This window comes from Magallana gigas, chromosome 6 (genome assembly GCF_963853765.1).
Source record: "Magallana gigas chromosome 6, xbMagGiga1.1, whole genome shotgun sequence".
Taxonomy (NCBI): domain Eukaryota; kingdom Metazoa; phylum Mollusca; class Bivalvia; order Ostreida; family Ostreidae; genus Magallana; species Magallana gigas.
The window spans coordinates 28,580,157-28,591,724 of record NC_088858.1 but is presented as its reverse complement, the minus strand read 5'-3'; the positions used below and the strand labels follow the sequence as shown (position 1 = coordinate 28,591,724).

Here is an 11,568-nt window from a genome sequence, read left to right as displayed (position 1 = left end):
CTTTTTATTTTCTAAAAAAGATATGAAACCAATTTCTGCGGAGCGGTAATATGTCAGCGTCCATGGACACACTGTGCAAAGTAAAGACTTGATAAGTTGATTGAGACTATCGCAATGCCTCTACTCACAACTAAGCATTTGCGATTGCCATGGATTAAGTGCCACTTGTCATTACAGACGTGCTTATACTGCGATAATGTTAAGGACAAGAAAAGTAAACCAACAGGAAACAAATACAGGGACACCGTCTATTTGCCAAAGACGGACTTTGTTTTGAGTCTGAAGAAGGCGGGAGATGGGTTTAAAGTAATATTCATTATTGTATACCCCACTGTCCCACCGCATTAATATTCCCTAATGCCACATTGAAAGCGAGACCGTTTAGGCTGTTCACCATCTTCAATCTTGATATTTTTTTTAAATGATTTTTATCATATAGATCAACATAATATGTTTTACGGTGTGAACGTTGGGGCGAGCGCAGAAGGAACCAAACATCTCTTATCATTGTTAAATGCAACGTTAACCCGTGGACTTGCCCCAACCTAAAAACTTTGGCTTTGTCTCAAAAACTTTAATCACCGCTAGGAACCCGAAGTTAACAAACATCAGGGTTCGACACTAACCTTAGTCCGTTAGTCCCGGACTAATAGATTTTAATTCAGACTAACAAAATTTCTGTCTAGTCAGTCTGGTCAGACTAATGAAAAGTTCTGCTTTAAAAAAATATGTAGATTATCGATGTGCGATTGTCGACATTTTACTTGAAATCCTGACTTTAATTTTAGTATCTACATGTAGCATGATGCAAATTGATATGAAACATTGCGGTGATTATAGTTACCAAACAAAAACAACAGAGGTATGCAGGATGTTATGGGTGACTTGATTAATTCTTTGCCTTACAGGGATGTCCGAGAAAATAAGTGACAAGCGCACGTGTTCACAATAACGGCTTAGATAGAGACACTTAGGTGTTTGAAAAAAATAAAGGTGAAAGGAACCATTTGTGAGTTGCTAAATTTAAATGAATTGTGTTTAAATCATTTGTCATAAATTGTTTATTATTTTTAACTAATTTTAAAGAACTTGGATAAAGAAAAGAACATGGAAGCTCGAAGCCCAGATCTATTTATAAAATCTGTAATATCGGCATATACCATGTACTTGGAGATAGTGAATACGCAGCTCATTGCTATGTACTAAATAGTACAACTAAGCAAGTGCTACTCCTGTAAGAAAAACATATTAAAAACACAATGTGGTGTAATTTTTGCACCCTTTTCAAATTCTATTGAAAAGTGCGTATTATATTAGGCAAAATACAGTATTGCATTTTAATTTATTTTGGACGGGCAAATAAAATTGCCTGCGGACTAGTTAAAGTAAACAGGCACAAGTCCGGCTGGACTAACGCATTAAAAAGTTAGTGTCGAACCCTGTAACATTTATTCCAATTGTCCATTTTAGGCTAATACACTTAAACAAACTACCACTGAGCATAAATTTTTTTTAATAAAAAGACAATCATGTTTTATCATTCCTTTACTTTTTAAAATGATCATTAAAATCAGTAAACAATAAACTGCTTGTGAGTGTGTTATTTCCCATTTTGCCCTTGTTGTTATTTTCCTCTGTATCATCAATTAGTTTATAATTTTGTTAATTTTGTATGCTATATATGCGTTGTAGACATTTTTTAAATAATTTTTTGTCACCTACCTCACGCATGCATATTACAATTGGATCAATATGACAGTAAATTAAGTATGGAACTTGCATGTGTATTTACTTAGCAAAAAAATATGATCAAAACAACTAATCAGTCGAAGAGTTACCATTAATACTGATACTGAGTACTTACTACGCGTTACACCCAGTATATATGCTTGATCCACCTCTAAATTTATTGCGCGAAGTCACTGTGACGTCATACTTAACTTTCTTTTGCGCTCGACAGTTCTCGTAAATTGTCGAAAAAATTCGGGAAAGTAAATGACGTCATATGTCAGCAAAAGTTCAGATAGATACAGTTTTTTTTGCGTAAGCATATGTGTTGTTTACTTTAGTGTTTTTAAAGGAGTTTTGTTGTTATAAATGAAATAGATGTATACGATTAAGAGTTAAGAATTTTCCTTAGAAACGCTTCCTGTTCCACCATGTTGCTATGCACCGCAAAGGATTATTGGGATATGTAGAACTTTTTCACGTGGCCTCATAAAAAATCTTTGAACAGTGTGCAGATTTCATCTCGAATTTTCTCCCATCGTACATGTTGTCTATGGAGCTCGCTATGCGAGCGGCGCTTCGCGCTGCCTCGCTGCGCTCGCTATCAAGACATGGAAATAGAACAATGTAATTGCTTATACATGTATTCTCAATTTTTATTAATAGAAATCGGAGTTAAGTGAACTTTATAAGTGGCAGCAAAATGAAAACAGAAACAAGCAATTTATTCTACATGATGGACCTCCATATGCAAATGGCAAGCTACATGTTGGACATGCAATTAATAAGGTAATTGTTTACATCCTTGCTAGACTTAAAATGTAAATTAGCATATTGCAGAAGAAATTTTTTCAACATCTGAACTTTCAACTTTACACTAGCTGCAATGTCTATTGGTCTCGGGGTACTTTAGACAGTGATCAGTCATTTAATATAAAATATTTTTTAAAAAATAAAAACCCGCAAACTTAAATGTTCTTTATAATTTGCAATCAATTGAAGTATTCTGAAGGTAAAGTACATGTATTTGAAGATAAAAGCATGCATTTTTGTATCTTCCTTTTACAGGTTCTAAAAGACATAATCAATCGCTACAACTTGCTTCAAGGGTACAGAGTTCATTATGTTCCTGGATGGGATTGCCATGGTCTGCCAATAGAATTGAAAGCTTTAAAAAAGAGCAAAAAACAGACACTCTCTGATCAGTCCATCCGAGCCATGTGTAGGTTCATTTGTCTGTTAATATAATCAATATTATTAATTCTGGATTTTAAAGTGAACATCAATTAATTAAATCAAAAACCATTTTAAAGAAAATTTTCAAATATGACTGTAATTTCCAGTAAATGCTGACACTTATTCAGTTTAAAAAAAAAAAAATTATTAGATTTGTTTAACTGGTATTTACCATTCCTAAGTGTATGGAGTACTGTAAATAAAATTTTGTTTTTGCTAATGAGTTTACAGTAAAATACTGGTTCACAAATGGTTTTTTCCATAAATATATTAGTTAAAAAATGTTAAGAATTCTGTAAGTTGATAGAACTTGTGCTTGAACCATTTGTATATGTTTATGCAATAAAGTATGTTCCAACCAAAAAATGTGATACTGGGTAATAATCAAAGAACATATATGTTAATAGTGAAGAAATATTCTAAATATTCTTGAGTTTTTTTCCCTTTAAGCTTGCAAAATTTTCTTGCATGAAAATAAAAGTTGGCTTTCAGTACAAGATGTCAAGTGTCAGCTTACTCAGTTAAATGTTTGCAGCAAAGACATTTGCCGAGGAGTCCATACAAGTCCAGAAGGAGGGATTCCAGGAGTATGGGGTGATGGCAGACTGGGAGGGGCAATGTTACCGGACCATGGACCCCCTTTACGAGGCTCAACAGCTTGATGTGTTTTATGCCATGTATGAGAAGGTAAATTTCATGTTTTGTCATCCATCAATTCAATCTACTGTAAACTTATTATATTTGGCGTGTACGATATTTGGCGGAAAATAGTTTTTGAACAAGTTGGCACGGATTTGAATTAGCGTATTCGTGAATGTGACTAATCTAATACATATATGCATTGCATTTAGCGATGTACTTGATTTAGCGGAAGCCACATTCCGCCAAAAACGCTAAATAGAATACACAGCTGAATGTAATATGTTTACAGTATTTAAAAACAAGATGGTGTTATTCACCACAACCTTATTGAGTATGAATTTTCATTTACATTATGGGTAAATAGTAAGGAGTCAGTTACATGTATTAGAGGTCTATAAACTTAAGAACACTGTATCTTTTCCAGGAACTGATATATCAAGGTTACATGCCTGTGTATTGGTCTCCATCTTCAAGGTAAGTACTATTTTGTAACTGAAACTTTTGATGTACATGTAGTCAAAAGTAATGGAAAAATTCTATTCATTTGGAAGAATACTCTTTTCTCTTGTTTAGAACTGCTTTAGCAGAAGCAGAATTAGAATATGACCCTGGTTTTGTCAGTAAGGCTGTGTACGTCAAATTTCCAGTGACAGCAGACACGTTAGAGGCATGTTTTTCTTTAAATGGTAAGGATTTATTTAAATGCAATGTAGACCAAAGGCAGAGAAATCTCTAACTAGTCTTGGAAAAGTTAATTACTGTCATATGGACTTCTTTGGTATACATGTACATGTACTATGATTTTGTAACATAAAAGCTTGTACATTATATGTTTACACAGATGCTGAGAAAAGCCAAGTATTTGCCTTGATCTGGACCACAACCCCATGGACCCTGCCCGCTAATGAAGCCATTTGTTTTGGATCTGATTTAACGTAATGTAAAGCAACAGAATTACTGATCAAGTCAAATTTCTCACTTTTTACAAATACATGTATATAATGTTCATCTGTTTAACTCTAAATGTTTCTTTATAGGTACTGTCTGGTGAAAAATCTTTGTAATGATGAACTGTATATATGTGGGAAAGAGTTTGTGGATCAACTTCATTCTATTTTACCTGGAGAATCAAAGATTATTCAAGAAATAAAAGGTAAGAATGCCGTACGATAAAGGCTAATTAGACCAAATATACATTTGTTTATACATGTACTTAGTTACTGTAATTAAAGTGTTTTATTAATAATAGACATTACAGTAAAACTTGGTTATAGCAAAGTCTTAGGGACCAATGGAATTACTTCGTTATATCCGTAATTCATTATATCCGTAATTCATTATATCGGTATAACCAATTTGTAATAATGTCTATAGCGAATTCACTATATATATGTTTTCTTTCACCAGACTATAATTTTTGCTAATTGAGTCTTAAAATAAAAATTCATCACTTTAATACCTTTAATAATCGGATTTTGAATTGAAAAAAATTATATGAAAATGAATTCATTCAAACTATCGTATTAATTTGGTAGAACGAACTTTTTTAAACTGTAAAGAAATTCGTTATAAAGGTGTTAAATTTCGTTATTATTCACCTCAACGGGACTCAAAATCAGTTCGCCATATCCGTCAATTTGTTATATCCGAATTTGGTATAACCAGAAAATTTTGCAAAGATTTGTGGAGAATTTTACTAGGGATTAAAAACTTTGCTATATCTGAAATTTCACTATATTCGTGTTCGTTCTAAACGAGTTTTACTGTATTCTGGATGTAAATGTATATTAATTTTATCTAATCCTTCACTATGGACATGTATATGTCAATTTGAAAGTAATTGCAATGTTTGTACTTATTATTTGGATGGTGAGCTAGGTTTCGTTTGTCATAGAAAGCAAGATTTTTGTCTTGCCTAGACGGTCGAGTGGTTAGTGCGCCTGCCACTCATTACTTGGGGAGTGGGTTCCAGAGGTCATGATATCAACCCCTGGCTGGGGCAGAGGTGGAGCTCCAATGAATTTCCCTGTGCTTTATATATGAATACATGTATATCATACAAAAACACCTACAACAGGTAATTGTTTTTCTCCTATAGGATCTGCTTTCAAAGACTTTAAATATATAAATCCATTGAAACAATTAATGGATCCTTCTATGGATGTACAAGAGTTACCTTTCTTGGAGGGAGATCATGTGACTGCCGATGTAGGCACCGGATTGGTCCATACCGCCCCGGCTCACGGACAGGAAGATTTTCAGAAGGGAATGCAGTATGGTCTCCCTGTGGTAATTTTTTTTTTTTTTCTTTTAATACAGTTCGTAGAAAATTGTGGGTTTTGCATTAAAGATAACACACAACTGCATTTTTAGGACACTCTTGTTGATGAGACAGGAAGATACACATCTGAAACAGGGCCACTTTTGGAAGGAAAAAGAGTTCATGTGGATGCAGAAGATACAGGTATTTCAACTTTTTATTGGTAGTAGCCTACAACATATCACATGTGTAATGTCAATATTGGAGATATCCTTGTATTCACTGCTATACTATATTTACTATATTGGTCTATCTCCAATTTGATGTCATTGATTTCTTTTTGATAATTTTGATTTTAACCAAGACATGAAGTGATTAGTCAAAATCATTATTTTCATAAGAAAGGCTCTGAAAGGGTCATCAACGAAATACAAAGAATTGAAGATATGGTTAGATAAAGACACATGATAATGAAATCCTTACATTTTTTTCAGTTATTTCACTACTAAAAGATCACATCATATTACAAGAGAGCTATAAACACAGTTATCCCATTGACTGGAGAACTAAGAAACCTGTTATTTTACGGGCCTGTAAACAGTGGTTCATAGATACAAGCAAACTACAGCAACAAGCCATGGTAAGCCTTTGAGAAAAAAACTCTTTGCTGTCTCTTTCTCAGTTGCACATATACTGTAAGATGTTTTAATTCCTCAATGCAATTTAAAAGTACCAATCCAAAAAGTTTCATGTTCTTGGAAAATCTACTTTTAATAAATAAGACACATTTCTTTTACCATTCGGTAAAGGAAAAATGGCAATCATTTTTGGGTTTATTTCATAGAAAAATGGTAAACTGCAAACATAATGAAATTAAAACCATTTTGTCAATTTCCCAATCTGCAATAGGTTATTGAACATGCCACAAAATCATGTGCTGCTATTTGATATCTTTTACTATACTGTGAAATCATTAGAATTCGTGGTGGCTCAATTTTCGTGGTATTCATTGGTAGCCCTTCCCCATGAAATTACATCCTCAGGAAAACAAATTTAGAAACATGCACTGGTTTTTAGCTCACCAAGATGAAGTCAGGGGGAGCTTATGCTATACGTCTGGCGTCAGCGTCAGCGTCCGGACCTGGTTAAAGTTTTTGTTGCAGGTCCTGTATCTAAACTTGCATGGATGATGCACCTGGACATACTTATGAACTTGAAAGACTTGGATGCTGAATCTGGGTCCTAAATTTCAGATGCTCGAGGAGGTTAAGGTTTTTGGAGCAGGTTAAAGTTTTTGTTGCAGGTGCCCTTTGATAGCAATATGAAAGTTACTGCTAGTCCTAACTTCATCAAACTTGCATGGATGGTGTGTCTTCTGATACTGATGCACCAGACAGGCTTGAATGCTGAATCTGAGCTATAGTTTTTGGATGCTGGAGGAGGTTAAGCTTTTTAGAGCTGGTTAAAGTTTTTGTTGCAGGTGCCCTCTGATGATTATATCTTAGTTACTACTGGTCTTAACTTCACCAAACTTGCATGGATGGTGCGTCTTATGATACTGATGCACCAGACAGGCTTGAATGCTGAATATAAGCCATAGGTTTCTGATGCTGGGTGAGGTTAAGGTTTTAAGAGCTGGTTAAAGTTTTTGGAGCAGGTGCCCTCCGATGATTATATCTTAGTTACTACTGGTCCTAACTTCATCAAACTTGCATGAATGGTGCGTCTTATGATACTGATGCACCAGAAGGTTTGAATGCTGTATCTGAGCCATACGTTTCTGATGCTGGATGAGGTTAAGGTTTTAAGAGCTGGTTAAAGTTTTTGAATCAGTTGCTCTCTGAAAATGATATCTTATTACTTGTCCTAACTTCACCAAACTTGCATGGGTGGTGCGTTTTATGCTGCTGATACTGATGAACCTGACAGGCTTGAATGCTGAATCTGAGCCATAGGTTTTGGATGCTGGATAAGGTAAAGGTTTTTGGAACAAATCACATGTTAAGGTCAGACGACACGTTCCTCGAGAATCTTTTTTGTATCTCCTCGTAATAAAGAGTTCTAATAAAAAATATTAATTTTATAATTACTTTAAAAATGATCAAAATTTACTTGATATTGGTTATATGTGTACATGGTCGAGTGGTTAGAACCTTGGCCTCTCTCTGCCAAAAGCGTATAGTTTCTAGAGGTCGTGAGTTCAAAGCCCCGCCCCGGCGGAGATATAGTTCTACTGTAGTGAATTTTGCTGTGCTGTAGATGTATTTATTTTATATCAGCAATTCAAGTGTATTTTCAAGAAGATTATAAAGGAAATTGCATACTCTAGTATTTTGCAGAAATGCCTGGTAAGGTACCCTAATTTTTTTGCAAGAAAGCTTGTCAAAGTAGTAGTAAACCATTAACAAATTCCTGGAAAAAGTTATCTAAAATTGAGGAACGTGTCGTCTGACCTTAAATAGATAATAGTACTATTTTTAACTTGCATAGTTGATTAAACTATAATATGAATGAATAGCAGAGGTAACTTCAGATGTATTATTAATTTATTTTTTTATCACATGATTCACATGATATTGCAATATATAATATTGTATTGTATATTACATAATATTGTATCATACGATATTATATAATATGATATTGGTTTCTATAATATATTAATGTATTGATAAACATTGTATCTTATAATACTATATGAAAAGAACATATGATTATCATACAATTTTTTAACAGATGATATACGATATTGTGTCAAAACAGTATCCATGAATATCCAAGATCATAAAGTATGATTTTCATATGATATGATAAAGTTGGTCTCATAAAGGTAATGCCTCGTCTCGGTGAGCTTTGTAATCTGTGATTACCTATGTTTCTTACTGAAACTGAAAACCAACGAACCCATGAAATAACATCCCCATGAATAAGCAAAAAGCCTGAAATCCACAAAAATTGCCCCCCCCCCCCCCCTATGAAATTAAATGATTCCACAGTATTTTCATTCATTAATAATGTTATAAAAAATGTGATGGTTACTGACAGGAGTGTATGAAAGATATCAAAGTCTATCCAGAATCACTGCGTCAAAACATGGATGCTCAGCTAAAGAGAAAGTACTGGTGCATCTCCCGCCAGCGAGTCTGGGGTGTGCCGATCCCCGTCTTTTATCACCGCGACACTGAGGAAGTTCTCATCAATAGGTGATACATGTAGCTGTGCCCAGTGTGCATCTATTTCATCTTCAGTCACACTTGGTCATGTAAATAAATGTATTTCATTGAATTTGATCTGCACGAAATGATGGATAGATTGTATATGTTTTAAAGATCAGGTTTAATTACTGTAATAAATTTATCAGATATTACTTCTTTCTATTTAAGAGAGATTTTTGATCATGTTCGAGATCTAATATCAAAGCATAGTTCAAACTGCTGGTGGAACATGTCTGTTGAAGAACTGTTACCTCAGGAAATTCTCTCTAGGGTGAGGATTCCTCTTACAATACATGTAGTACAATACATAGTTAATTAAAGTCAGCTCTTTAATGTTATTTTGGCATATCTCCTTAACAGAATGGCCTTGGGAATAGCAGTGACTACAGGAAAGGAAGTGACATCATTGACATTTGGTTTGACAGTGGAACTTCCTGGGCATCAGTTCTCTCAGGTAAATCAAAGAAAAAAACCTCAATAAAATGATTTCAAACATACTACATGTATATTAAAATCAGTGAATGATGCAGCACAGTGCAATATGCATTGGAGTGTTCCGCATACCTATCTCTGAGACAAATGTTATGGTACATGACATTGATAACCAAACTCACTGAATTTCTGGGAGTAAAGTAATGCATGGTTGTTTGACAGATGACAAGGTTGCTGATGTGTATCTGGAGGGTCTGGATCAGTTCCGTGGATGGTTCCAGTCCTCTCTACTGACTAGTGTGGCCTACAGAGGGAAAGCTCCATTTAAGTAAGTGCTCTTATTAAATTCACATTTATCTACATGTATCAAAGGAGTAAAGGTGACTGGCTCAGTTACTCGTGGCATAAATGTATTAGAATCTCACCAGTGCTCATCCATAGGTTCTTTATAAAGTGAATATTGTAATCTATGATATACACATCTATCAAAACAGCTTTGCAGAAGTATTAAAAGGAAGAATTGCTGAAAAATATTTGACATGGAGACAATGTGGTCTTTCTGTCTAAATCTACTGGCTTGACATTTTACAGGAAGTTAGTGGTCCATGGTTTTGCAGTGGATGAAGAAGGACACAAGATGGCGAAGTCTGTAGGGAACGTGGTAGATCCAGGGCAGATCATCAATGGACACAGTGTAAGACACAGACAAGTTGTGGGGATTAATCTACACATATATCACTACTATTCTTCTAAAATGTACTGTTACTCTAATTTTATTAGGTTTAAACAATATGGGCAAAAGGTGGTGTTCTTTTATTTTCATAAATACTTTCATATTAAAAAAAGTAAAATGTTGTATTGCTCATGCTCAGACAAGATTTATAAGATAATAAAATCCTGCATTAATTCACACCAAATTATGAACTCTACAGTGATACTTGCGGTCTAAGTAGATTTTTCACTTTCTGATAAAAAATGTACCCCAAAAATCGTATAAAATGATGATGGGTAGATATCCTGCTTTGAGCACAATTCATGTTTCAAAAAAGATACTCTAATGAATCATAAAATAAAATTTTAGTGTTGCATTCCACCTTAAAAAGTTTTTTTTTTACAATATTTATACAGAAGGCAACTGGTATCCCATATGGACTTGATGTTCTAAGATTGTGGGTGGCAAACTCTGGTCTGCAAACTAAGGTAGCCATTGGCACCAACATACTGGATATTCATCAGGAGGAGCTGTTTCAGGTATGTACCATATTTTTCAGGGCATATGTCGATGCGAGGCATAGGCCGAATTGCTCATTTTCAGACAAAATTCAGGAAAAACCCTTAGACTAGCCGACCTGGGGGATAAGCCAATTTTCAATTGACGATTACTATAGTGACAGTATGACCGCTGATTAAGGAACTCAGCATATTAAGTATTTACTTTCAGAATATCGATGTAGCTGCAGGTCTGTAGCTCCCGGTCTGAAAGAATTCGGATGGACGACCTGGGAGCTACAGTGCCTCCCATAGTAAAACTTGCGCTAGTTTTGGACTCGGGTATTCAAAGATGTGAAATCATGACCTTTGAAGATAGGATGGGGCCACAATAGGAGGTCGAATTTTTACATAGGAATGTATAGTGTGAATCTTTAAAAATCTTCTTCTCAGAAATTAATCAGCCAAGTAAACTAAACCTTATGCCTTATTTGGAAGCATCCTCAGCTAATGAAGATTTGATGACCCCCAGAGGTAGGGTGGGGCCACAATGGTTGGTTGAATTTTTACATAGGAATATATAGAGTAAATCTTAAAAAATCTTCTCAGAAACTATTCAGCTAAGAAGCTGAAACATATGTGAAAGCATTCTCAGCTAATGTTGATTCAATTTTATACAAATCATGACACCCGGGGGCCACAATGGGGGAGGAAATTCTACTTTGGGGAACATATAGAGTAAATCTTTAAAAATCTTCTTCTCAAGAACCATTTGACCAGGAAAGCTGAAACTTATGGGGAAGCATCCTCAGTTAATGTAGATTCACAGTTGTTAAAATCATTACC

General features: G+C 34.7%; 1 protein-coding gene across 2 annotated transcripts in view; it reads left to right on the top strand.

Moving 5' to 3' along the window:
- Positions 1-20: 20 nt before the first annotated feature.
- Positions 21-11,568, top strand: part of LOC105333355 (isoleucine--tRNA ligase, mitochondrial) — a 28,384-nt gene continuing 16,836 nt past the window's right edge. Inside the window, exons 1-17 of one of the 2 annotated variants that reach the window (XM_034470244.2) lie at positions 21-306; positions 2,395-2,517; positions 2,797-2,950; positions 3,500-3,651; positions 4,031-4,080; positions 4,180-4,292; positions 4,448-4,541; positions 4,644-4,759; positions 5,705-5,895; positions 5,980-6,070; positions 6,361-6,506; positions 8,912-9,069; positions 9,250-9,352; positions 9,442-9,535; positions 9,736-9,841; positions 10,105-10,207; positions 10,642-10,764. In XM_034470244.2, the coding sequence (XP_034326135.2) occupies positions 115-306; positions 2,395-2,517; positions 2,797-2,950; positions 3,500-3,651; positions 4,031-4,080; positions 4,180-4,292; positions 4,448-4,541; positions 4,644-4,759; positions 5,705-5,895; positions 5,980-6,070; positions 6,361-6,506; positions 8,912-9,069; positions 9,250-9,352; positions 9,442-9,535; positions 9,736-9,841; positions 10,105-10,207; positions 10,642-10,764 (2,109 nt within the window). In that variant the 5' untranslated portion in view covers positions 21-114. The remainder of the gene's footprint in view (positions 307-2,394; positions 2,518-2,796; positions 2,951-3,499; positions 3,652-4,030; positions 4,081-4,179; positions 4,293-4,447; positions 4,542-4,643; positions 4,760-5,704; positions 5,896-5,979; positions 6,071-6,360; positions 6,507-8,911; positions 9,070-9,249; positions 9,353-9,441; positions 9,536-9,735; positions 9,842-10,104; positions 10,208-10,641; positions 10,765-11,568) is intronic. The other variant, XM_034470243.2, reaches the window with a different exon arrangement.